The sequence below is a fragment of the Agelaius phoeniceus genome, chromosome 28 (genome assembly GCF_051311805.1).
Source record: "Agelaius phoeniceus isolate bAgePho1 chromosome 28, bAgePho1.hap1, whole genome shotgun sequence".
NCBI lineage: Eukaryota > Metazoa > Chordata > Aves > Passeriformes > Icteridae > Agelaius > Agelaius phoeniceus.
In genome coordinates, this window is record NC_135292.1 from 1605945 (window position 1) to 1627009 (window position 21065).

At 56.3% G+C, this 21065-nt stretch overlaps 1 protein-coding gene and 1 pseudogene across 2 annotated transcripts in view; both read right to left on the reverse strand.

Annotated features, from left to right (window-relative positions):
• LOC143696041 (uncharacterized) overlaps nt 1-21065 on the reverse strand; it is a 90229-nt pseudogene that overhangs the window by 20162 nt on the left and 49002 nt on the right. Inside the window, exon 3 of the transcript XR_013185491.1 lies at nt 19510-20505. The product of XR_013185491.1 is annotated as an uncharacterized LOC143696041 (transcript). The remainder of the gene's footprint in view (nt 1-19509; nt 20506-21065) is intronic.
• LOC143696111 (serine/threonine-protein kinase pim-3-like) lies at nt 5570-8775 on the reverse strand. The gene is made up of 4 exons (XM_077191313.1): nt 8304-8775; nt 7815-7897; nt 6375-6543; nt 5570-5637 (listed from the first exon to the last, which is right to left on the reverse strand). The coding sequence occupies exons 1-4, from the start codon at nt 8758-8760 to the stop codon at nt 5570-5572; spliced, it is 777 nt and encodes a 258-aa protein (XP_077047428.1). The 5' UTR covers nt 8761-8775.

The window sequence follows — 21065 nt, forward strand, 5'->3', positions numbered from 1 at the left end:
ACATCAGAATGTGTGATTTGTGCAGGAATAGAAAGCTGAGTGTGATGAGGGTCATGCCAGCTATCTCTGCATCACTGTCCCACAGTAGGTCCATGAGGCTTTGGGTCAGGCTCCACATTCTTTCGGCCTGTGCGGAACACAAGTCTGTGAAAGGCCATCCTGCTGCCGCAGGGCCCAGAGGCCAAAGGCCTGTCCCGAAGCACACGGGCAGCTGAAGCGGGAGGCAGGAGAGCTGGGAGCAGCTGCCCCAGCGCCCCAAGCCCAGGCCAGGCCAAGTGACTGCGTTCCCAGTGCAGCTTCAGCCACCGCCCCCTTCTCACCATTGAGGGATCATCAATGAGCTCCAGCAGGGCCTGAGTGCCAGGCGACGCCTCTCCCTGCACTCGCTCTGCAGGTGCCTTGAAGAGACCTTCACAACACTGTCACCACATTCACTGGCATCCAGGCACTCGAGGAGCTGAAAGGCACAGGCCAGTGACAGGGGAGCTGGCCGGCAGGAGCCCGGAGTCGCACAGGGCTGGGCCCAGGCAGCAGCAGCAGCAGAGGCAGCACAGGGCGCGGGCAGCGTCCCAGGTGGCTGCGGCTCCCAGAGGGCAGAGAGCTGGGAGGCAGCTCAGCCAGGCAGCGCTGCACACCCGGCTCACCTCCACAAGGAACACCAGGGCGGGCAGATCCCAGTGTGGCTCCTGTGTGCTGAGCAGCCAGAGGAGGTGGAGTGCAATACTGGAACCCAACCCAAGACAAGCATGGCGCATCTCCCTAGGAGGGCGAAAAAGGGACCAGGAACCTGAGGAAATCTCTCCAAGGACAGGCTTGCAGAGCCTGCTGGTCTTTCACCACCATCCTGCAAGTGGACCTGGGCCCTTTAGGAGGTGTCTCCTCCTGTGCTCTCTCCCCTCCCAGCCTTTTCCAGTCTGCTTGGCCGTCCCTTGGTGACAAGGCCCTGTGACCCAGGGCCACGGGGACTGTGTGGGACAGCCTGGACACAGGGCACAAATGCCGGGAGCAATGGGGAGAAGGGGAGTCTCACCTGGCCAGCAGACCCATGGCATAGTGGCGGATGTCAGCACAGAGCAGCATGTCCCAGCCACACTTGTGTTCCACTGACACCACCACCTCCTTGTACTGCTTTCGGCAGAGCAGGGATTCAGGGTCTGCACTGCAAACCTGTGTGCACAACAAAGGCCAGGTCATCCTGGCAGCACTGGCTCCTTGGCAGGCCACGTGGCAGGGACAGGAGGACTGGCATGGAGCACCTGTTGGGGCTGGTGGCAAGGCCGTGCTCTTGCAGGCATTCCTTCCAGAAGGCATCGACCTCCTCTGGCATCTCTTCTGTGCTGAAGTACACTTGGAAGAGCAGATGCACAAATAGCTGGGGGAAATACGACGTCACTACACGTGGCACATGGGGCTCCTGGAGCATCTTCCACATCACCACGGTTGCCTGCAAGGGACAAAGCCCCCTGAGACAGCACTCAGTGCCCAGGTGTCCCTGGGGCAGGGCCCGAGCAGGGCAGGGAGAGGCCCGCAGAGACCTTGGCAGGGGGAGCACGGGGCCTGGTGGGCCTGAAGCTGCCCCTGGGCCAGGTTTCAGGCCAGCGCCTGCTGGAGAGGCAGCCTTGTGGCCAGCAAAGGCCACTTGCCGAAACTCACAGCCAGGCCAAAGACACCCGTTTTGTCCCCATCGGAGGTGCATGTGCTGCGCTCTGGCCAGCTCCCCAGCACATCCAGGAGGATCAGCAGCACTGGCTCCGCAGTCCTGGACAAGCACATGATGGTCTTCCACATGGAGATGGCAGCTCTGCGGGGTTAGAGCTCTGTCTCAGGGGGGTCTCAGACACAGCTCCGTGGCCTGGGCATCCCCAGCGGCCCAGGCTGACCACCGGCTCTGCCTCTGCCTGTCGGATCAGCGGAAGAAATGTGGCACACAATATGCGTGATCAGCAAATCTCAAAGTTTATTGATAGTTCACACATATTTATATTGGTGTTAATGAAGCTTATACGTATTGCAAAGCTGAGCTCATTATTGCTTAATTACTCATCGGGCAACCACGCCTACTTCTATTTTCTTATAGTTATTTTGTTATTACTTCTACATTCTTGTGGTTTTTCTGCTAAAACTATCTCCATATTTCTGGCAAAAGATCCTCTTCCCCATCCTAATGTTGCAGCAAGGTCGCATCAGTGATTGGACACTGAGTGCTGACTCCTAGACTTGCTTTCTTCTATCTTAATCAGCGGTACCATGTCTACGTGATGTCTACGTCTGACCTCTCTCAGCTAGCCAACTGTCCACAAAGCTCTCCACATCTGCCCACTGGGCCTGGCCAGCAGCAGCCAGGCAGCCCAGCCCTGTGGGGACAGGCCCCTGAGGGGCGGCAAGGGAACATGGCAGTAGGCTCGGGGGCTGACATGCCAGGGCTGGGAAAGTCAGCAGCCAGACCCTGGAACTCTCTGTTGCTCAGACACCTGGGCCAGGCGGTACAGGGTGATGGGCTGGGGAGGCCTGAGCCCTCTGGGCAGGTGGGCCCCATACCTGTCACAGGACGGGGCCGCACGCAGGAGCGTCACCACTGCGTCACCCGGGTGTGCTCTGGTGAGATTCAGCAGGGCCTTGTCCAGCCTGTGCTGGGCAGAATCATTGGCCAGGAGCCATCGGTGAATGGACCTCACCATGGCGGGCACCTGGAGAAGGCACGGGGAGACTTGGAAAGCTGCCAGAGGGAGCAATGTCCCCAGGGTCCCCAGAGAAGTGCTTCCCTTGCCAGCGCACTGCCATGGCCTCAAAGGCTCCCAGGGACCAGCAGGCGTGGCTGGGGAAGCCACAGGACTCATGGGGGAATTGAAGCCTGGCCCCAGGCTGCTTACTTGTTCTGGCCTGGCAACACCCTTCTCCAGGAGCAAATGCAGCAGGGCGGCACTGGTCTCATGACTGAGGAGCTCTGAGTGAGCTCTGAGCCCAGTGCTCATGGTGCTGGTCTCTTCCTGCCCAATGCTCCGGATAAAGTCACAGACGAGCTGTAGGAGAAGGGCAAGAGGCCGGGGATGTTGCATGGAGTGCTGCACACACGGTGCTGGGCTGAGCAGGGAAAGCAGGCCCAGCCCAGGTGGGGGTGGCTGCAGGTACCTGCGCTGTTCTGCGGAAGCGGCCACGGCTGGATTCCTGCTCTTGTGTGCGCTCCAGGGCTGCATCTGGCAGAGACCGAGCGCAGCCAGAGCTGAGGGGCTGTGGGAAAGGCCGGAGAACAGAGCCCAGCCCTGTGCTGCCCAGGCAGGGAGAGCTCCGGGATGCCCCAGGGGATGGAGCACGGCCACTGCGGGGTGTCTGCCCGGCCCCTCTTCCATCCTGTCCATGGGCATTTCCCCAGGGGATGGCATGGCATGGTATGGCATGGCATGGCATGGCATGGCATGGCATGGCATGGCATGGCATGGCATGGCATGGCGCCAATTGGCACAGGCTCCAGCCCTGCAGCCCAGCTCTGCCACTCACCCTCCTGCGGTGGATGGAACGGCACCACCTCTTCTGTCTCCTGTGCTGGGGCCGCTCCAGGGCCTTCTTCCTCCTCCTCTACCCAGGCCAGCTTGGGCACTCTCAGGGCTCTCTGCTCCATGGCTGTGCCTGGAGCTACTTGCAGGAGAGACGCCTTGGGAAATCTCCAGGGCACCAAGTCCCACGCTCTGTCCTTGAGGGCAGCTGCAGAATAGAAGCCTCAGGAAGGCCACGGGTCAGCGAGTCCTGTGCTCTGGCCTCGAGCTCAGCTGCAGGAACAGCGCCGCGGAGAAGCTCTGGGTCAGACGGGAGCGAGTGCGCTGTGCGGGGGCTCCTCACGGCACCGATCTGTCCCGTTGTGCCCCGTTGCGTGTTGCCAGCAGCCGGGCAAGCTTCTATTTCCCACGTGTCACAAAGGGGCCTTGGACACCGGCTTCCGTTCCATGGCACGGTGACCGTGCTGCAGCGTGCCACCCAGGGCCCTTGCAAACACTGCCTTCTCCCCAGGGGCCGCCCCCGGCCCAGCCAAAGTGGCCCAGCTTGGAAGGAATCCCTGGCCCCAGGGGTCTGAGACAGCCCGCACAGGATCTTTAGGAAGGGCTCAGAGCATCAGCAAACACTGCCCAGCTCTGCGGGCTCAGTCCTATCCCCATGAATTTCTAAATGAGAATCATTTGAAGGGAGGGGATTGACATTTTCCATTTCACAGAAGGCTTCTGCCTTCCTTAGCAGACACCTCTCTTTTCAAACCAAGACAATTGTTTATCATCTTGCAGATCCGCACTTGCTGGGCAGCCCCGTTTTACACCAAGGGCCTGGAGAACCATTCCCAGCAACTGGGAAAATCCTAGCTGCTCCATCTATCCAGAGATGAGGTCTCCGAACTTGCCCCGGAAGTGGGTCCAGCTTTTCGAGGCCAAAAAGAGCAAGTCCCAGTGACTTGATGATAGTTTTAGCCCAGAAAGCCCTGCAGCTGATGGCACACTTCACAATCAGCAGGGGACACAGCTAGGCCAAAGCCCAGAGCTCTGCCGGCAGCCTTTCTCCTCAAATACCCTTCAAACAAACCTCCATGCAAGTCAGTTGGGAAAGTTTCTTCAAATGATCCATTTCTGGCACCACAGAACTACACAGGGTTTTGTGAAAGATTCTAAAGCAGCTGCTCTGGAGTCCAAGAGCCAGCACTAAGAGTCCTTGTCATCTATTTGTAGCTAAATTGCACTTTGGGCGATTTGAAGGAGTTTGGAAGGAGCTAGAGAGCAGACCTCTGAGATTTTTAGATGATGCCATTGCTTTTTCCTCTCTTCTACATAGACAGGAAGGGTGAGTTTGGCTCACATCTCCACTGCATGGCTCACCGGGCCGCAAGACTTGTAGTTACAAGAGCTTTGAAGGATTTCTTGGTCAAGAAGACACAGCCAACAAGGATATTTATGTTTTGGAGCCAATCCTTCAGTATTTTGTCATACGGACTCATGCTCTCGGGGTCTCTCGCTGGTCAGAGTGAGCCCGAGATAAGTTCGAAAGCCTCTTTTCCCAGCCCGGCACTCGAAGGAGTCAGAGCTCTTCATTTCTGCCTCTCAAGGTTGTTTATTGTATCTTACCTAAAAAATTCTTTCTCCTGCCCCAGGGCGGTGTTATCTTTTAATCCTAAAAACTACCTGTACAATATTTACAATGACTTTCCAATACCTATCACCTAGACAGTGAGCTTCTACTCTAAACCAATCTAAAAGTGCCACCATCATAGCAGAAGATGGAGGCCAAGTAGAAGCAGAAAGGCTGGACAAGCCCAGATTCCTCCATCTTGCCCCCTGAAGCCCCATTCTAGAAACCCCAAAAATCTATTTTTCACCCCGTGATAAATTCACTATCATTCCACTTAAACTGTCATGGCTCACAATTCTTCATATAAGCTTGTTTTTTCCAAGGGCTAAATCAAAGGCACAGGGGTCTTGGGCCCTGTGCCAGGGTCTCTGAGCACCCTGGGCAGGAGCTCCAGTCCTCCAGGGCAGCCAGAGGAATTTCCTGGGTTCTTACAAGTAGCCCTGTTGTAGTCCCTGCGTACAAGAGTTTACTTGATCCCTTTGATGCCAGAGAGCACCAAGAACTTGAACCTTGCTGGAGTCCAGCCCTGCCTGCCTATCACGGAGAAGAGGGAAAAGATGAAAAACCTGGGCAGTGGTTGAGCCAAATTGGCATTTTTCCATTTCTGATTTCCTCACAGCTTTTGCAGCAGGGCAACAACCCCATCACTGCAAAGCACTCCCTTTTGCAAGGCACACACTGACCTTGGTGGAAGCTCAGGGCTCTTGAAGGGGCTGCTGCAGTTGGCAACAGGAGCTGTTGATGAATTTTTCACGTTGCTTAACCCCCCCTGCCAAATGCCATCAAGCGGTTGAGGAAGGACAAAAAAGATTACCCTGGAGGAAGGGAGGCCAAGAGCTTGGAAAAGGAGGAAAGAAACGCTCCGATGATGACAATGACAAAAAACCCGATTTATTTTTGACAGCAAATGAACACCAGCCGCCCTCCAGCCCTCCCAGCCTGGCAGGCCGAGCGGTGCCGTTCCCATGGCATAAGGTGCTGGCAGCCTGCGGAGAGAAACCAGAGAGCCACGGTCAGTGGCAGCAGGCTCCTGTCCCCCTGTCCCGCCAGGGCCTGTGCCCGGGCCAGGCTGCTGGCTGTGCTCAGAGCCCAAACCTCCCGACCCATTCTCTGTTTTTAGAGAAGGGCAGCGGGGCAGGCCACGTTCCACCTCCTCTGCTTAATCACGGCACAGCAACCTCCTCAGCAGCTGCAAGAGCGGGATGCCCGTGTGCCCGCTGCCGCCTGCCCGGAGCCCTTCTGCCAGCCGAGCTGTGGAGCCGGGTGCCCACCTCTGCAGAGCTGCTGCCAGGAGAGGAGCCGATCCCAAACCAGGTCCTCGTCCTTCTGGAAGGGGCTGTCCCTGCAGACCGTGGCCCCTGGGGCAGCGCTGGCACTGGACGTGCTCCACGGACGCTGCAGGCGCTTCCCCGTCCGGTCCGGGTACCAGGTGTAATCCTCCTGGGAAAAACAAAGAACAATTGCATGAAAGTCAATTCAAAACAAGACCTGGAAACAAGAAAAAGCACAAAGCCTGTCACCATTTCCCGGGCCTGAGGAGGGTCTGACCACTCCATGTGAGAATTAAACCTGTCCATGGGTGGGGAAAATTCCCACCTTTCCCGCCCATAAACGCACCCCTTCCTCAAGGGCCTGCAGAGCAGACCAGCTGGGGCACGGCTTCGGAACCCATCCCCTTCGGCTGCCCCCATCCACATGGATGGATGCTTTTGTCAGGCTGGCTGCCCCCGCCTCAGCCCATGCCAGGCTGGCTGGCAGAAGCTGTCAGCAAGGCCAGGAGCCAGCTCCCCTTCCCCAACATCCGTCCCCTGTCCCGCCAAAAAGCAGCTCGGCGGCCGGTGGAAAAATCAATATTCCCCAGCGCTGCCGAGCGGGGAACCTCCGGCGCGTGGCCAGGCCGAGCCCTGCCGTGCCTGGGAGCACCAGCATCCCCCCGCCCCTGCACCGGCTGGGGACTCATCTTGATTCTATCAGGGCACAGAGCGTGTCCTCCAGGCAGGGGCCGCAGCCAAAGCCAATTGGCTCTGCCCCGCCAGCGGCCAGCTCCAGGATGGTGTTCCCAGCTCCACGTCGTGCTCCAGAAGAACGCGCCAGCTGTGCCCCGGCTTGCGGGGACATCACGATGCCATTGAGCTGCAGGGGGATGTTTCCCCTGTCCCAGTCCGTGGCACCTTCACCGCACTGCCACCACTTCTCCAATGGGACAGGCAGCACGGAGCCGCTCCCTCCGCAGCTCGCGGGGACCAGCGGAAGTAGCATCTCCTTGGCTGCGCTCTCTCCTCCGCGCCACGGCCGCAGGGAAACGCTCCAGGGTTTTCTTCCAGCGCCACGAGACGGGTGCCGCTGCTGCGGGCTGGGCTCCTGGATCCTACTGTGCACAGGGAGGCATCTCTGCTGTCTCCTGGGCCAGGCAGGGCTCCTGCAGCCAAGAATGCTCAAAGAGGTCCTCCAGTGCTGGCCTGTCTGTGGGCTCCATGCATAAACACCACCTGATGAGGTGCTGGCACCCTGCAGAGAGAAACCAGAAACCGCCGTTCAGCGGGACAAGGCTCCTGTCCATGCTCTCCCACATTCCACAGTGCCCAGGCCACACCAGGAGTGCTCAGAGCTGCAGCCAAATGTTTCCTATCGATCCTCTCTTGCAGAGGACACCAGCATAGAGGCACAGGTGCCACCTCCTCCAGCTAAGCCCAGGAGATCCACCTCCTCACCAGCTGCAAGAGCAGGACGCTTATGTGCCAGCTGCCCCTCCCAATCCCGTTCTTCCCTTCGTGCCTCAAAGGCACATCCCCACCTTGAGACACCCGGGGTGGGAAGAAGACCTGGCCCCAGACGATGCCCTTGTTGGTGTGGAAAGGAAGGTGCCCTCAGAGCAGCTCATAGAGCAGGATGCCCAGGGACCAGATGGTGGCTGGCTGGCCGGCCATGGTAGCAGCCAAAGAGGATCCACTCCGGTGGGCTGTACTCCGGCGTTCCTTTGAGACACGGGTGCAGCTCATCAGGCCCATGCTGCTCCCTCCCTCCCAGCCAGCTCCCGTTCCACAACAGCCAGCCCCTGCCCTGCCAAAAAGCAACTTGGCTGCAGCTGGCTGAAGGTGGATTCCCCCTCCTTCCTTCCCTCCTTCCTTCCCTCCCTCTTCCCCCTCTGCCAGCCAAGGGGGCAACTCCACTGCGAAGCTGGGCCCCGGCATTGGGCTCACCTGACATCCGGGTGTAGAACGTGTCCTGGAGGATCGTGCCGCAGCCGAAGTCGATGAGCTTCGCCTCGCCTGTGGCCAGGTCGACGAGGACGTTCTCGGCCTTGATGTGGCGGTGCAGGACGCCGCGGCTGCTGCAGTGCCCCATGGCCTCCAGCACCTGGCGGAACAGCCCCCGCGCCACGGGCTCCGTCAGGAACCGCCGCTCATGCAGGAAGTACCAGAGGTGCTGACAGCGCTGCGGACGCTCCACGAGCAGCGCAAAGCCCTCGGGCACATCGAACCAGTCCAGGAGCCTCACGGCGCTGTGGAAGCCAGGCCGCAACACCTTCCACAGCAGCACCAGCTCCAGGGGCACAAGGGTGCCCTTGCGCTGCAGGGGGACCACGATGCTGTCAGCGGGGCCGATGCTGTGCCTTGCCTCGGGCAGCCCCTGCCCGGCCCCGCCACGGCTCGCCATGGCCCGGCCTGGGGCGCTGCGTGGCCCCCGCTTACTCCACACTCGCTTCCCTAGCAGCGTTCCGGCTGCCTCCCTGCCGGGCCTTGCCTCAGCCCTGCCTGGCATGCCCCGCCAGCTCCTCCTGCTGGCCCCTCTCACTCACCAGCTGCGCCCCCTCCGAGATGCGCTCCCGGGCACTCGCTTGATGGCCACCTGCAAGCCAAGGCCAGCAGCGGGCTGAGCTCATCGCCCGCCGCCCACCGCCGCCCTCTGAGCCGGCCCCGTCTCTTCCCGGGGCGCCGTCGGCAAGCTGGGTCCCGGAGTAAACGCTGCTGCAGCCACCGCTGCCCAGCAGCGGGCACTCCCGCTAGAGCTGCTCTAGGGGAGGCGTCTCCGCCTGTGCGGGCGGCACCGCGCTCCCGCTCTTCTGCCCGGGGCACCCGCCCGCCCGGCGCGCTGCTGCTTGCCGAGCTGCCCCGGGCTGCGGCGGCTCGGGGCCGGCAGCCGAGCTGGCGAGCGGTGGAGCTCGGAGCGGGGCAGCTGCCGGCCACGCTGTCAGCCACGGGGCGGGAGCCGTGCGGCAGCGGGGCGGCTGCGGGCGGAACCGCGGCAGGGGCTTCGTTCGGGGCCGGGGCCTCGGCCGGGGCTGGGCCAGAGCCCGCGCCAGGCGCAGCCAAAAGACCGCGCTGCTCCGCCAGCACCAGAGCGAGCGGCTCTTCCAGCGGCGCCGCAGCCAAGACGGAGAGAGCCCGGCCGAGGCGGAACCACGGCGGGCCGGGCAGGGGCGGGCACGGGGCGGCCCCGCCGAGGGGCGCCTTGCAGGACGCGGCATCAGCCGGGCTGGGAGAGGCGGAACACGGACGGAACGGGACGGAACGGGATGGGACGGGAGTAGAGTGAGTGTGAGAACGAGAAGGGGATGCAGAGCGAGTGAAAAGTCGAGCAGAAAACCGATCGAGAGAAGCGCTGCTGCAGAGCCGCCGGAGCTTGCGGCGGTTCCTCCGTTGCCCCCACAAACCCAACGGAAGAGAGAAACAAACAAATCACACCCCAAAGTCATTCCTATAAGAGAAGTAACCAAAGAAAACAATGTAGCAATAAAGAAGCGGCTTCTGGCTTCTTTCTTCTTTGCATGAGACGAAGCATTTCATGGGGAACAATTGCCTCTTCTGACAATTTTCCCAGAATGGACAGGAGCAGAGCACTTAATTTTCTAGTAGAAATGAGAAATCGTGTCAGTAATGTCATCTCTTTTCATCCTCTGTTGACACAGTTGCAGGCTGCCAAAAGACATGGTCTGCAGTGTGGAACTTGGGGCCAAGTTTCTTTTTCTGCCAGAGGATGAGGAGGGGAAGTATCCCAGAATCATGGAGTTGTGGCATGGTTTGGCTTGGAAGGGATCTGGAAAATCCCATGGCTCCAATCCTGGGGACCCCTTGCACCAGACTGGCTTGTCTAGAGCTCCATTCAGCCTGGCCTTGAACACTGTCAGGGACAGGACATGCACACCTTCTCTGGGCAACCTGTTCCAGGAGAGTCTTTTTTCTGAATCCCTTACCTAAACCTAATCTCTCTCCATTTGGATCCATTCTCCCTTGTCCTGTCCCTGCCTGCCCTCGTACAAAGTCCCTGTCCAGCTTTCTTGTGTGTTGCCCTCAGGTACTGGAAGGCCACAGCTGGATCAAGGCTGGGTCTCTTTCCCAGGCTGAAGAAGCCAAGCTGTGTCAGCCTTTCCTTGCAGGAGAGGAGCTGCAGCCCTGGCACCATCTGGGTGTCCCTGCTGGGCCCCTGCTGCAGCGTGTCCACGTCCTTGCCGTCCGTGCCGGGGAGCCCGGCAGAGGCGGAGGCAGCGCTGCAGGTGCAGGGTCAGCGGCGGGGAGGAGACCTGGCCCTGGCAGCGGCTCCGGGAGCAGCGATTGGCGCTGGGCCGCCCGCACTGCAGAGAGCCGGGGCCCTTGTGCCTGCCCTTGTGCCCAGGGCGCCTTTCCCCGCCCGCCCGCCCGCCCGCCCGCTCGGGGGAAATGCCCCCTGTGCCGCCCCTCAGGGCCGCCCCTCGCCGCTGCCCCGGGGCTCCCGGCGCCGCCTGGAGGGGCCCAGGCCTCGGCCTCACCCTGCTCAGCCCGAGGCCTGGAAAAGCAGATTCAAACACCCACCCAGAAAGTGCCCCAGGATGCCAAGGTCAATCTTTTGTCACCAGCACGGCTTTGCTATCAGAGTCTGGGCGGGATTAGAAAATCACCAGGAGAAAAGAGGATGAACAAGATCTGCCTTGGCACTACCTCAAGCTGTGGGGTACCCGTTGTCGTTTTCGCTGGCTCTGGATTGAAGTCACTTGAGACAGTAATTCATGTTCAGACTCAAGTGTTTATTATTTCGTATCAGTAAACCAGCCTTATTACTGGGAGTTCAGCAGCTTTTCATTAGAAGGCACAAAATGGCCAACAATCTCTTGTTCCAAGGTCTTTTAAGACTAAACTATCCAATTAGGAACTGACACCTAGATTATTTTCCCTGCCTGCAATGCAGAATTTCTGCCCAATTACAAAAAGCCACCCAAACCCATGAAGAAGAAGGAAGAAGAAGCGTGAAGAAGAAACCCAGGACGAAACACTGTGCCCTTCATTTTGCTTCCATCCATAACGTACTAAAAATCCCAAAACCTCAATTTCTCAGAGTCAGAGTGGACCAAAGCCCAAAACCTGGAGATGATAAGATGTGGGAAGATATCGCGATGTTACGCTCAAGATATCGCGATGTTACACTCAGGCGGAACCCCTCCCCTTTTACCGTTACTGTACCATTAACCACTCCTATAAATGACCTGGTTCAACCATTAATAAACGCCATTTCACTGTCCACCACATTGGTGTGTGCATGTGCTTGGTCTGTGTGGCAAAGGAGCTGCCACTGAGCCGTTCTCGACCCAGGACGCCACGCCCCAAGCGGCAGCAACAAGTGGTGCTGAAAACCCGGGAACAATCCAGGAAGTGGGAATCGCCTTGGCAAGTGAACAGCAGCTGGAGCAGCAGAACTGTCTCCGGTGGGGAGGATGCTCCCAGAGGACCAACGAAAGGGGAAAAATCTCACACTGAGAATTGGCGAAGGAGGAAGGCTCGCACCAGGAGCTGGCGAAGAAGGAAGGCTCGCGCCAGAGGCTGGCGAAGGAGGAGGTCTCGCGTCAAAAACCTGCAAAGGAGAGGATGGAGTCCCTTGACAAGGTCATTTTTAAAATTCATAGACAGTGGGGCATAGATTGCGAGCCGGGAGACTTTATCCTCGTGGTGTCAAGGCTCCTGCGCATTGGGTAATCAGGCAGCCGGAGGATATTTTCCACCCGGAAGTGTGGGATGATTGTACTGGGGCCCTAGCGGAGGAGGCTATGTCCTCAGGCTCGCAGCGAAATCTAAAATTATGGGGCAGGGTCATGCAGGCTCTGAAAAAGGTTCAGCAAGTTCAGCAGGAGTGGGGAAAGTGGAAAGCCACACAGGACTGTGTGCAGGCAGGGCCCGGCAGGGTGCGGACAATCGTTGGTCCACTGAGTGTGGGGATTCACAGCCACGGGAGCGCTCTTCACGGCTCCCGAGCCCAGGCACGCAGACTACAGGGAAAAAGTGGCCATTTTGGGACGGGCTGCTAGAGGAGACGCGGAGTGCAGCCATTAGTTCGGAGGCGCGGAGCACGGCCGTTAGTTCAGAGGTGCGGAACCCCGCCGTTGACTCGGAGGTGCGGGGCCTCGCCTTTAGCTTGGAGGCAGGGGGCGCTGCCATTGATTCGGTCTCTGAGGGAGTTTGGGCGGGGCCTCCGCCTTACACACCGTGTGGTGGTGCGCCCCTGCAGGGGGGGGGATGCAGACACGAGCGTGATCGGCAGAGACGGAGAAGGGCTGCAAGTCAGCGCAGACACGCGCAGGCATAACGGAAGGAAAAGACACGGAGGGGGAGCTGACGCTGCTTGGAATACGTGTTGGAAATCTCATCACAGGGCACTGGCCCCCCCTAGCAGGAGGCAGGCCGAGCCTAGAGGGAGGGAGCGGCCCAGGGCTAAGACAAAGGGGCAGGGTCGGAGCCTGACAAAAAGGTCCTGGAGCCCAGAAGTCTCCAGCCAGTTGAGTTCCGGGACCAAGTTGGACTTGAGCTGGGATGAGTGGTTCCACAAGTGGTCCATTGCTGACCCTGACTCTTATTCTGATGATTCTGATTCAGACAAAGAGGGAGTGGGAGCACGTAAGGGTAGCCATCGCAATCCTCCTGCTTGGGTCAAGGGAAAACTAGGAAAAGAGCAAGCTCCTCTTACGGACTAGAGGAGAATAAAAATAGTGTGTGCCGAGTGGGCCCCTTCAGCCAAGTTAGTGTTTCCCGTCCGGGTGGGGGGGCCAGGAAGAAATCAAAGAACCTATATGCCTGTGAACCCCAAGGACATACAGGCAATTGTCAAAGCGATTGCAGACAGGGGGATTAATTCGGCGATGGTCTCTATCTCATCGACAGTGTTTTTGGAGGGGATGACATGCTCCCATTTGATATCAAGCAGACATGCAGATTAATTTTTGATGGGGTGGGAATGATTGTATTCAAACAAGTGTGCGAGGACAACTGTGCAAGGCAGCTGGCCTTGGTGACTGGGGCAGACCATCCAACTACATGGTTCCAGCTTGCAACGCTTAATGGGCACAGACCCAACTATGATCACCCCCCAGGCGCAGGCTGAGGGCCTTTGAGCCCACGCAGTAGTGACAACAACCCGTGCTGCCAGAGAGGCTATTCGCTCTGCATCTAAGGTTATCGCCAGACCATCGCCATGGTCTACCATAAAGCAGAGTGAGAGCGAAGGTTTCATGCAGTTTGTGGACTGCCTCCAGGCAGCAATTGATTCCTCCGCTCTGCCATCAGAAACAAAGGGCCCTGTGTTAGTGGAGTGCCTGCACCAGCAGTGTAATACTGCCACAAAGGACATCTTGCGGTCGCTACCACCCGGGCTACGATAGCAGACATGATTAGGCATGTTGTTAAAGAGGAGCATCTAGCCCCAATTCAGGCAGCTGTCCACACTGCTATAACTAACGTAATGGCATGCTTTAAGTGTGGCCAGGCAGGGCATATCGCAGTAAACTGCCCTCGGTCAGGATACCCACCGACAGCCATTCCCTCATGCCAGATGGGGCTTAGGGGGCCATGCTGGATATGTGGAAGGAGGGCGCACTTCACTAGGGAGTGCAAACCCAAGGATCAGGGAAACGGGAGGGGGAGGGGGCTCCCGGACCGCACACAGCCCCCTCCCACCCGGAACATGAAGTGGCCCAGTTGTGCCAATTATCAATGGGGCACGGAACTCCTGCACCCACTGCCCCCTCCCACTGTCAACTTCACAGCCCAGCCAACGGCCCAGACAAGTCCATCCACGGCCCAGAAATACCAAGAACAGCTCCTTGGGGACGAGGCCCCTAGGTGGCCCTGGCCATGAAGGCGTGGGAGCGAGACCCGTGGGTGGCCTTCGCTGTGAAGGTGGGCAGACACCCACTGATGGTGTGGGCTGTCTGCCGTCTCTATAACAACCCTGATGGCCCTGCTATCTGTATCCCTTTTTGGGTTGATACAGGATCGGATGTCTCCGTCATTCCAGACATACACTGACTGGCCTTCACAGTGGAAGTTGGAAGAAGCCCCCATGGTAGGCGGGGTTGGAGGACTGTCTCGCGCCCGAAAAAGCAACCAGCTTATTACGCTAACGCTTTGCACAGAGAGGGGACTGGGGAGAACCATCACCCTCTCCCCATATGTGACGTCCGAATGTCCACCCTTGTTAGGGAGGGATGCCCTGAACTTGTTGGAGGTTAGAATGACAAATTTATTCTAAAGGCCACTGCTACACACCCACAACTGCCCATCAAATTGAGATGGAAATCACTAGACCAGTGTGGGTCAAGCAGTGGCCCTTGTCTAAGCCTCAAATGACTGCCCTTCTTGAATTAATTACCTGGGAGCTACAGCAAAACCACACTGAGCCTTCCATAAGCCCGTGGAACACTCCCATCTTTGTCATACCCAAACGATCTGGTGAAGGCTTCCATCTCCTACATGATCTATGGGAGGTGAACAAAAAAATCCAGCCAATGGGCCCTGTGCAAATTTCGTTGCCAATGAATTCTATGGTGCCAAGAGGACAACCCTGTGCAGTGCTTGACATCAAAGACTGCTTCTTTTCCATCCCCCTGCATGACGAGGACAAAGAGCGGTTTGCCTTTTCAGTCACCTTCCTGAACAGCCAGTGGCCCAACCTGCGCTTCCAATGGCGAGTATTGCCTCAGGGAATGGTCAACTCCCCTGCCATTTGCCAAATCACGGTGGACTGAGCACTAGCGCCAGTCTGGCAGAACGATCCCACGGCGACATTATCCAATACACGGATGACATCCTGATTGCCACACCATCAACGAGCCAGGTAGACCAGCTAGTGTCTGCGATCTCAGGGACCTTAAAAGCAAATGGGTTTGAAATTGCCAGTGCAAAGATAAAAAGGGGACCATGCGTGACCTTTTTAGGGGTGGGAATCTCCTATATAACCCCTCCCCAATTAAAAATCGGCCGAAACATCAGGACACTCCACAACATGCAGCAGCTGGTGGGATCCCTACAATGGCTCCATAACATCATCCTGATCCCTCCCGAGGTCATGTATCCCCTAAACGACCTCCTAAAAGGCAAGAATCCATGGGAGCAAAAGGTACTGACACCAGAGGCAGTGAGCTCGCTTTACTTTATCAAACATCAGATGTCAATGAGCACGCTCTCCAGATGGGACTCGAACACACCAGTTGATTTGTATGTCCACCTTACGAAGAAAGGGGGAGTAGGAGCGCTGGCCCAAGGACCCCCTGATAAAACCCAACCAATACAATGGTGGTCTTGGGAAAACCATCGCGCGCCTTTTCCCCAGGAGTTGAGTGCCTTGGTAGCCTCATTATGAAAGGCAGAAAACTTGCCCTGAGACATCTGAGCACTGAACCCACCAGAATATGTCTGCCCTTCTGCAAACAGCTTTCCACACAGTCATCAATAACGTCAGAGTATCTGGCCATAGCCCTCGCTGTGTCGGGGGAGAAATTCGTTACACAGCGAAACCCCCTTGGACGCAGTTGCTTGCAGTCGTCGACATCGACCTACCACCTAAGGTAACTGACCGGCCACGAGAAGAACCCACAGTCTTCACCGACGAGTCTTCATTAACCTCCACTGCAGTGGTAGTATGGCAGTCAGGAGAGCGGTGGCGTTGTATTAAAACAACAGATCCTGCGCTTTTGGTCCAGCAACTCGAAGCAGCCGCTGTGGCACTAGCATGTGGACTGTTCCCTTAACATCGTGACAGACTCTATATTCGTGGCCAGGCTCTGTCTAGCCATGGCTGGACCCGGGGTGGCAGTGCCCGCAGTGGTGACGATGTTAGAAGAAGCACTCAGTTCACAAAAGGGCACCGTGTCTATCACCCATATCAATAGCCACAGTCCAGTTAAGGGGTTCTTTCAGGGCAACAACAAGGCAGACACCGCCGCAAAAGGGCTGTGGACCCTAAGAGAAGCCCGTCAACTACATGAATCCCTACATATTAGGGCCAAAGCACTCGCAAAGAAATGCAGGATCTCAGCCGCAGATGTGAAGCACGTCGTCGCCTCATGCCCCTACTGCCAAAAATCACCACTGTGGTCCAGTAGCATCAACCCCAGGGGCCTCAAGGCTGCCAAAATACAGCAAACAGATTTTACATTATGCCAGCTGCTGAAACCCCGAGCATGGCTTGCGGTAACAGTGGACACCTACAGTGGAGTAATCGTGGCCATGCAACACCAAAGGACTGACTCCAAAGCAACTATCCAGCATTGGTTAACGGCCATGGCATGGCTTGGTATCTCAAGGCAAATCAAGACAGATAATGGTCCAAGTTTCATTTCAAAATCAGTCCAAGCGTTTGCATCAAGATGGGGTATAACTTTAGTCCACGGCATCCATATAATAGCACCGGACAGGCTATTGTTTAACGGGCTAACCAAACCCTAAAAACTAAACTGGAGGTGCTAGCGAAAACAGAAGGTTTTACCAATTCCATCCCGCCAAAAGACCGAGAGCGCATCCTAGCACCTGCCCTGCTGGCTTTAAATCAGTTCCCCAGGGGAGATGAAACAAAAAGTCCTGCCCGGAGGCACTGGGCACCCAGACACTAGAGGAAGGCCCACAAGTCATGATTAAAAATGAATTAGGAGAATGGGAAATGGGTTGGAGGCTGGTACTCACAGGGCGAGGGTACGCAGCCGTTAAGAAAAATAGTAAAATTAAATGGTGCCTGCTTAAGTCGATAAAACCAGACCTTCAGGGCAAAAACTAATGATATTTGTAAAGCTTGTTTTGCAGGACTGAATCCTCAGACGCCCCCGCGGCCCGTATACCCTGCTTCCTAAAGGGTGTGACAAATCATCAAGCAGCCCAATGGCAGACCATACCGGGGTCATGAAAAACTCAGTGACCGAACTAAAGGAGAGGCTGGCACAGAGAAGGACTGGGGGAAAAAAGCTCAACAAAAATGTTATCAGTCACGGTTCACATAAATGTTGTTTTTGAAAGTCTTGTTTTAAGTGGTGTCCATTAAGTAGAGTTCGAACTCTAGCCAGGTTCTGGCTCTACTTGAATGGAATGCCAATCAACCCGGAGTTTTTCCTGTGTCAAAGGTTCAAAGGGTGTTTTGGAGAGAACATGAGTCCGGGCATGAGCTCTACAAATCTCTCTAGTTTTAAGGTCAAACAGGTCGCAGACTCTGGGATATTCATAGAGCCTCATGCATAGCAAACTTCCCCAAAACTAGATTACATGTTCCAAGAACTGTTTAGCATGGCTCTTCCTTGGATCTGCCTTTTTAGAGCATGCAGATTCCTTGGTTGTGGTTTTAGTCTATCCTTATCACCTCCAGTTTTTGGGCCTTGGTCCACCCTGCCTTCAGATAGGGAGTGCTGATAGTTGGCAGATCTGTACAGGTGTCCTCATCCTGTGTGCATTGGGTGTTACCCCATCCAAGCAGGCATTATTTCACTGAGCTTAACAACAGAAATAAGAACTATATCTTTACAACAAAGTTACTTTAACACCACACATATAAAATCCATTTTATTATCTGTGAAAATCCAATATTATAATATGTATCCATAGCAATAAACCTCTTGCTGAGTGATGGTAGATGTCAGTCCCATGGCCCAGTCCCAGTACTGGGAATTTTGCTCCCCTTACTGGGAATTCCCCTCCCTGTAAGCTTTTTACCCCTCTGTTTTTAAGGTCACTGTTTTTATAGATACAAATTATAATATTGGCTTTTCACAGATATTAAAATGGATTTTATATCTGTGGTGTTAAAATAACTTTGTTATTGTCTTGGTTTGAAAAGCCTGCTGTCTGCAAAGGAAGGCAGGAGCCTCCCCTGGAATGGAAAATGCAAACACCCTCCCTCTGAATTGTTATAATTTTGAAATTAATGAGCTCTCAGGCAAAGACATGGGAGCAGGAATAACAGTTCTTTATTAGAAAAAATTAAAAATACAAATGCAGTAGTACAAAGTAAAAAAAACAAAACATTGACAGAGTCAGAACAGGGATGTTGGCAGCAGTCCCATTCAGTGGTGACACCCTGTGGGTCCGGATGTTGGCAGCAGTCCCATTCAGTGGTGGCTGCAGCCCTCCTGCAGTGCCAGGTGTGGTTCTGTTGGAGCAGGGATCCTGGAGAAGGGTGGAGTTTTCCTCTGAAGGTCCAGGGGTGCTGTAGATGGACCTGGGAATCTTCCTCCCTTTGGGAATCCAGTGGAGAAGACAGCCGCTCCTCTGGAAATCCAGTGGAAAAACGCTGATCCTCTGGGAATCCAGTAGGAAAAGGCTGCATGCTTGTACTGTTCCAAACCTGAGATTCTATCCAGGTAGGAATGCTTGGCTCCTCCTGCTGGGCCGAGCATCTCCCAATGGCAGCATGTCATTTTATCAGCCAAGCAGTGACATTCAATGGCCCATTAACAGCAGATAATTAATAATTAATGGCCCATCCATTATCAGAAGATATATCCTGGAGGGAGGATTGGTTGTGGAAGAGAGAAACTGCCCAATGAACAGAAGATAACTGCCCCACCACTGACAGATGGCAAACAGAACACACACTTATCTTGCAGTCCAGGACCTGTCCTCACTGGCTGCCCCCATTCTCCAGAGTTCATGGTGTCCAGGGAGGCTGCAGCTGCCGGTGCTGGGAACAAACGAGACGGGTCTGGATTTCAGAAAGCTCCAGAATCCATTTCTGACCCCCAAAAGACAGGGCAAAGGCAGGGCCGTGGGGTTTTTATAGGGTATGCCAGGGCTAGAGTTTGAGTTTGGTTCAGGGGAGGAGTTCTTAGCAACACAAGAAGGGTGAGATCAAATTCCTGCCACTTAGAAACAGGGGCACTCCACACAGATGTGTCCCCAAATCCTAAATTCCCCCTCAAACACCTCTGAAATGGTGGGACTTTAGACATCTTTGATCACTTTCATTCATTTAACCCTGTTTTGTTTTTAAGGGATGAAGATGAATCAGAAGAAAATTAAGGCCAAACCAAAAGGAGAAGCAGCCAGGTGTGTTCCCAGCATGGATCACATGGAATGTGAGTGACCAGGGCTGTGCCCAAAGTGCCTCCTCCAGTGGGGGATGGAGCTGGAGCAGCACACGAAGCTCTTCCCGTGCTCAGGGCACTCGCAGGGCTTCCCTTACCGGTGCCTCCATTGGTGTTTGGCCAGGTGAGAGCAGCTGGAGAAGCTCTTCCCACACTGGGGACATTTGTAGGGCCTCTCCACAGTGTGGATGTGCTGGTGGGTGATGAGGGTGCAGTTCTTCTTGAATCCCTTCCTGCAGTCAGGGCAGCGGAAGGACCTCTTCTCTGTGTGAATCTGATTGTGCTTGAGGAGATGGGACCTGGTTTTAAACATCTTCCTGCATTTATCACACTTGTAGGGCCTCTCCTCAGTGGGCATATTTTGGTGGACGATCAGGTAGGAATGCTGGCTGAAGCTCTTCCCAAATTCCCCACAGTTGTAGGGCCATTCCCCCATGTGGGTCCTCTGGTGGCTGATCAGGCTGGACCTTTCTCTGAAGCCTTCCCACACTCCCCACACTCGTGAGGCCTCTCCCCTGTGCGGATGTGTCGGTGCATGACAAGGTGGGAGTTCTGCCTGAAGCCCTGCCCGCAGTCGGAGAAGCGGAAGGGCCTCTCCTCTGTGTGCGTGCACTCATGCACGAGGAGACCAGAGATGGTCTGAAACCTCTTCCTGCATTGATCACACTCGTAGGGCCGTTCCCCAGTGTGGGTCCTCTCATGCTAGATCTGGTTGGAGCTCTGGCTGAAGCTCTTCCCACATTCCTCACACTCATAGGGCTTCTCCCCAGTGTGGTTCCTCTGGTGCTTGATCAGGTCACAGCTCCTCCTGAAGCTCTTACCACACTCCACGCACGTGTAAGGTTTCTCCCCATCATGGAGCTGCTCATGGAGCACCAGTTCCGTGCTCTGGCTCCACCTCCGACCGCCTTCATGGCCCAGGCTGGCTCTTTCCCCCTCACATCCCCGCCATCTGCGTTTGCAGCCCCTCCTCGCGCGGCATCTCCAGGGCTTTTCCTCCCCGTTGGCTTCCTGCGCCGTGGAGCCGCTCAAAACGGCCTCTGCCACCAGGTTCTGCCGCGGGCATTTGTCCTCCCTGCTCTCCATGCTCAGCTCCTGCTCTGGGGGAGGAAGGACAAGGACAGGATGGGATTTGCCTCCGTGCCACAGGCAAGGGCAACGAGATCCCCCCAGGGCTGTGCTGCAGCCGGGGGCTGTGCTGGGCTGGGAGATGGAGCAGCACAGAGGGAAAAGGGGCACTGACTTCCTCCTCACCTGCCTGGGTGTCCCGGGGCATCTTCCTCTTCCTCGCAGCCTCCCAGGGTTTAGCAATGGGAAATCCTGGTTTGGGAAAAACAATGGATGAGCACACTGAGTTTGAAGGTCCCTCTGCCCAAGTCCATCTCTACAAGTCACCGGCCATCTGGGCTCCAGAAAACCTCCCAAACACCAAGACTCAGCCCTGAAAAAGCCTCCCAGGAGTTCCCTGTCCCTGGTCCCTCCCCTGTGGTGTTCGGGTGTTCCCCCCTGTCCCAGCTGCTGGGGTCAGGCTTGGATTGGGGGTTCCCCCTTGTCCTCAGTGCCCGCCCTGCCCAGGCTGCTGGCAGTCCCAGCAATGCCAAAAGCTCCCCCCTCTTGGCCCTCCCCATTTTGGGATGCTGGGGCTTTTTGGGCTCCCGGG